This window comes from Carlito syrichta, unplaced genomic scaffold, assembly GCF_000164805.1.
Source record: "Carlito syrichta isolate Samal-C Ts95f unplaced genomic scaffold, Tarsius_syrichta-2.0.1 Scaffold310362, whole genome shotgun sequence".
NCBI lineage: Eukaryota > Metazoa > Chordata > Mammalia > Primates > Tarsiidae > Carlito > Carlito syrichta.
Window position 1 is genome coordinate 352035 of NW_007254458.1, and position 6000 is coordinate 358034.

Genomic DNA, 6000 nt, shown 5'->3' on the forward strand with positions numbered 1-6000 from the left:
AATATTAAATAGCATAGCTTTGGAATCTATTATTTTATTGTGATGATATTTGGCTTATTAATGGAATTTTGGACATTGAGGAACTTATTTATGACAAAAAAATCAAAACTTTATCTTTTACTTTTTTAACATGTGGTAACGTGAAATAGTCACTGACATGCACTGCAGGTTCATTGATACATGTTGTGCAATAGTGATTTGTTTGAAGTCTTCCACCTGGTGTTTTACTATTATCTAAAAACCTGGTCCACTTCTCTTACAGAATACGCACATAGAGGCCATTCACCCTCCCAAACACCTACATCCTCATGGTCCCAAACACTATGTAAGCTCATGGCCTAGAAAGGGAAGTACATTCACCCTACAACTTCCTATAAGTACAAAAATGTTTAAATTAAAATCACACATTCTTTAAAATTTTCCATTCACATGGCTTCAACTGTTAACTGTGTATGATAGTGACTATTAAATTTATTTCATTATGTTGAGACTAGGGATCCAGTGCCCATCTGACATTTCCATTCTGATGTTCCATAGGAACCTCAAACTTTATGCAAATCTGAATCTGCTGTGTCCAACTCTGTTCTTCCTAAATTCTCTAATAGAAATAAATGGCACTACCATTCATCTATCCAATTATCCAAGTCCAAGTTCAAAACCTGGAAATCACTGATGAAATTCCTCATTCAAACATTAAATTAATCACTAGTTACTGATCGGACACAGTGGCTCACACCTGTAATCCCAGCACTTTGGGAGGACGAGGCAAGAGGATTGTCAGAGTCCAAGGGTTCAACACCAGCCTGGGCAACTTGGCAAGACCTCATCTCTACGATAAATTTAAAAATTAGCCAGGTATGGTGACATGCACCTGTGGCTCCAGCTACCTGGAAGGCTGAGGCGGAAGGATCACCTGAACCCAACAGGTTGAGGTGGCTGTGAGAATGCCACTGGACTCCAGCCTGGGTGACAGAGTGAGACTCTGATTCAAAAAAAACAACAACAACAAAAAAACACCAATTATTAATTTCACCTCCTGTAAGTTCTCAAATTCTCTCTATCACATTACCACAGCCATAGTGCAAGTTAAAGTTACCATCTCTTACGAGGATCACAGTGATAGTCTCTTAACTGTTTACTCTCCTTCCAGTATTGCACTCCTCCAATTCATTTTACAGTCACCAAATTTCAAGAACATTTATTTTAAAATCATGTGGTATGTTATAGTATATGAAATATATTTCTATTTTTAAAAATTATATGATATAGTTTTAATACATCTTTTCTAAGTCTATCATCATTCAACACAAGCTTTAAATCTAGTTCTTTTACTCAAAATAGTTCTGGATCACCAAGTTACTGATAGTACTTTTATCATAACTGTGTAATATGAAGAATATCAAAAAAAGAACCATCAAATTAGATACAAATGAATTTCCTTAAAACTTGCTAAAACTAGTGACTTCATCTCTGTAACAGTATATAGTACTTTACTGTGACAAATTTTAGCTTTTGTTAGAAACACTGGTACTTCAACATGTTTATAAACTGAAAAAGAAAAAAGTCTTTTAAAGCTATATGGAAAGAAAACATTAAAAAATAAAAACTCACCATACACACCTGTAGAAGGAGTAGAATTGTTCATGGTAAAAGGTCCGTTAATGATGCCAGATGAAAGAAGCTCATCAGATCCCCGCTGAAAAGCAAAATAAATGTTCAGTTAATAAAACATGCTGTAGAAAATGCTCCATATTTATTACTAAAAGTATTAAAAGCTAATAATAATATTACTTCATCCTTATATGAAGACATTAAAGGAGAACTGTTCAAGAATCAGAAACTCTTAAGGTTGGAAGGAAAAATTACTGCATATCCACACGATGATTAGTTATTAAAAAAAAAAAAAAAAAAAAAAAAGGTAGGACTCAGTGGTTCAGCCTGTAATCCCAGGACTTTGGGAGGCCGAGGCAAGTGGATTGCCTGAGCCTGCTAGTTCGAGACCAGCTAGGGCAACTTGGCAAGACTTCATCTGTACAATAAATAAAAAATTAGCCAGGTGTGGTAGCATGCGCCTGTAGATTCGGCTACTTGGAAGGCTGAGGTAGAAGGGTCGCCAGAGACCAGCAGGTTGATGCTGGGGTGGCCGTGAGCGTGCCACTGCACTCCAGTCTGGGCAATAGAGAGAGAACTTCAACTCAAAAACAAACTAACAAGCAAACAAAGAACAAACTGTCACCACAGATATGGAGATATGGGAGCATAATCTTGCAACCCTTTTCGATCAAACTTAGACCTCCAAAATTTTATGTCTGAAGTACCAAACCATACTTAAAGGGTTGTGTTCTGACATTTTTTTGTGTGTGGCATATACACATATTTACATGCAAATAATTTGTATAGCTCTCCCTAAGAATCCTGACTTTTCAATGATTTTTTAAAAGTAAAAACACAAAGACACTATATATTTCCATATTGGCCAAATTGTTATACTCAGTGATCTTTCATCTATTAATCCTCAAAGTAATCTTTAATGTGCACTATTTCTTAAGCATCTACCGTTTAAGTAATTTACTCTTTTTTGGGTGAAAGTGTTGATCAAATTCCAAATCTAAATTGTCAACGTGAAAAGATAAGTCAGACAAGCCTTTTTGTTGTAGCCGTAAGATTTAATTCTAAGATTTAAATGATTATTAAATTGTAACCTATTACAAATGCTACTATTTGTTTAGTTTGGCCATTTTTTTTATGGCAGTACCAAGTTGTAGACTATATTACTGTTGCAGAATATGTGTACCCCACCCATTCCTTTCCCTGAGAAAGGATTATTCACCCCCATTCATGGGCATGTGACTAGTCATGCCTCCTGTGGGAGGAGCATAACTCCCTGCCCCATTAACACTTAGCACACTGTTGTGATATCCTTTGGCTTATGGAATATGGATGGACGTGACTACAGTTATTCCAAGCAGAAGTTTCAAAAATATCAATCATTTCTGTCATTATTTTCTTTTCCTCTGAAATAAGAAGAGCATATCCCAAATAGGAGCTTGCTCTTTCAGGCTGATTCCCAGCATTAACAAGTAAAGCTCCATAACAGTCACCACCATTACAGAGGAATAAGAAATAAATATTTTTATAAGTCACATATAAATGACTAATACGATGTCCAATAAACATAAAAGAAGATGCTTGAACTTATTGGTCATCAGGGAAAAAGCAAGCTAAAACTACAATAAAATACTATCACATTAAAAAGACTGACAATACTGGACAACTCCCCTCGGGTCCCTTTCAGTCCTCTTAATAAATTCTGCTTTCTCAGGGAAAAAAAAAAAAAAAAAGAAAGAAAGAAAGAGAGAAAGAAAGAAAGAAAAAGAAAAAAACCCTGACAATATGAAGTGTTGGTAAGAAGGTGGAACATCAGAAACTCTTATGCGGGTGTTAAATAAGTACAATTTAGTGGAAGTGTAAATTGATACAACTTACCCAACCTAGCAGAATTGAATATATGAATATCCTAGGATTGCTATATATTCTACTCCTATGTATATCCCCAAATTATTGCCAGCTTACAAGCACCTAGACACATGAAGGAGGACCTAAGATAAAACGGAATTATTTTTTGGAGGGCAGACCCTTTGTAGTACAGGCTTCCCCCACTAGGTAAGTGTTCTAGGAATCAGTGTACCAGCTATCTGTGAGAGGCTGCATTCAGTTTGGTGAAAAATTTTTTTTATGGTGATACGGAAATACATTTTATTACCAAGTTTCTTTGAGTATATTTATAAAAAGTTAGATGTAACAAAAAATACAAAAACGCACTGAATAGTGTCACTACATACTACTCTGTACATTATCAAATGTTTCTAACAAGTATTTCTTACACATATACAATTTGACTTCAGACAAAAGGTTATGCAAGTTACACTGTATCTGCATAACTCTAAATTATCTGATAGTGCCTTTACACAATTTTTAGAAAAGTTCTTAGGCATTCAAAAATAGAGTATAATTAATTTCATAGCTTATAATGTTAGACAGGTATAGCATATGAGCATCATTCCAGTTTTCACCTTATGCAGTAAACCCCAATCGGTGGCTTAGTGACTCAGAATTATTCCATTTTGTGCATGTTGATATAAGCAGACTTACTTTGCAGATATTTGAGGAAATCATCCTCTATTACAGGGAAAATAATATTCCTAAAATGTTTTTTCAGAATTAATTTGGGTGGGGCCTGGGCATGGCCTGCAGCATGGCTGCCTGCTCAGCGGCCTCCCTGGAGCTCCTGAGCCAGGAGAGCCGGATGTGTGTGGGTGGGTGGGGGGGCCTGTGGGGCAGGCCCCAGTCACCATGGACAGTTTCTTTTTCCGCTGTGAGCACTCCCGCCACACCTTGTCCTTTACCTTAAGGGTAGAGGAGGAGGATCACAGGGAGCACGTGCTGTGGTTGACCATGCTCTGCCTCACCAAGGGGGCCAAGGACAAGTGTAACATGGTGGAAATTGTAGCCCAGGACCATGACCACCAGGAGACTTAGGTCCCTGTGGCCAACCTCAAGTTGTCCTGCCAGCCCATGCTCAGCCTCGATGACTTCCAGCTCCAGCCACCTGTGACCTTCCACCCGAAGTTGGGCTCCGGCCCTGTGTGGATTACCAGGCACCACCAGATTGTTACCATAAGCAACAATAATTCTGAGGAAGAGGAGAGCGAAGAGGAGGAAGCAGAGTTGTATCCCATCCTTCCTGCCAAAAAGTAGGGGTGCAGGCCCTAGCCCTCCTGGGGGTGGGGGGAGGTGCAGGTTCTGGGAGGGGCAAGGGGAGCGGGTGAGAGCCTGGATGATGACCCCTTGTGTGCTCCTCTCTGTCAGCTGCACCCTGGCCATCTGCCCACGTTCCAGGACAGGTTTCAGGAATTCTAAATGTTTCTTCTTTGTTGGAGGGTCTGGAGCAGGAAGGAGGCCTCAGAGGAGGCTCCTGCCCTCCAGCGGCCTGGAGTTCTGCGGCATCCCTTTCTCTAGGGTGAGAGGGACTCTGAACTTCCGTGCAGACCCTCTTGCCCCGCCTGCACATGAGGCCTGGGGGTTGGTGTCTGAAGCCCGGAAAGACACATTTTTAACACGTTTTACCTTTTTTGGATACAGGTTAAAATACAGTGGGTTTTTTGCAATAATAATAATAATAATAATACATTTGGTTTAATCTTTAAAACTCCTATTTGAGAACAAATGACTGAGAGATAGGGAATGTCTCCTAAAATACTTAAGGGTAGACAGTACCCATAAGGAGTGTTAAGAAGGACTCTAGAGTCACACTGCTTGGGTTTAAATACACATACTGGCCGGGCGCAGTGGCTCAAGCCAAGGCAAGAGGATTGCCTGAGGCCAGGGGTTCGAGACCAGCCTGGGCAACTTGGCAAGACCTCATCTCTACAATTAAAAAAAAAATTAGCCAGGCGTGGTAGTGTGCGCCTGTAGTTCCAGTTACTTGGAAAGTTGAGGCTGTGCTGGCCGTGAATGTGCCATTGCACTCACTACAGCCTGGGTGACAGGGTGAGACTCCAACTCAAAAAAAAAAGAAAAGAAAAGAAAATGAAAACACAGAGTCTTCACTGCTCAGTCCAAATATACATACTGTGAACTTTGGCAGCTGGTTAATCTTGTGTCTCAGTTTCCTTATTTATAAGATGGGGTTCATAATGTACTTACCACTATGGTTGTTGTGAGGGTAAATTAAAACATATAAAGAATTAGAAAACGGGGGCATTGAATAATGTCTGCTACTATCCTCTGAAGGATACTTAGTAGTAGACAAGAGAGTAGCTTCAAGGTTCTCTAAAGGCCTTCTCAGTCTTAGTCTGTTCATATACAAGAACAATCTTTACCTTTGCTACCTCAAGTTCAGCGGGCAATGATAATTAACACTTTTACAGTTTTTAAGTTTATTGAATACATTCATACATATCTAATCTTCACAACAACACTGTGAGGAAGGCAGAGGCA

At 39.2% G+C, this 6000-nt stretch overlaps 1 protein-coding gene and 1 pseudogene across 3 annotated transcripts in view; one reads left to right on the forward strand and one right to left on the reverse strand.

Annotated features, from left to right (window-relative positions):
• PTBP3 (polypyrimidine tract binding protein 3) overlaps window positions 1-1699 on the reverse strand; it is a 73639-nt gene extending 71940 nt beyond the window's left edge. The window contains exon 1 of one of the 3 annotated variants that reach the window (XM_008068332.2): window positions 1621-1699. In XM_008068332.2, coding sequence (XP_008066523.1) covers window positions 1621-1645 — 25 coding nt within the window. In that variant the 5' untranslated portion in view covers window positions 1646-1699. Of the gene's footprint in view, window positions 1-1611 lie in introns of all 3 variants that reach the window. The other 2 variants (XM_021717709.1, XM_008068334.2) reach the window with 2 other exon arrangements.
• Window positions 1700-4255: 2556 nt separating this feature from the next.
• Window positions 4256-4773, forward strand: LOC103270827 (annotated as a pseudogene).
• Window positions 4774-6000: the final 1227 nt, after the last annotated feature.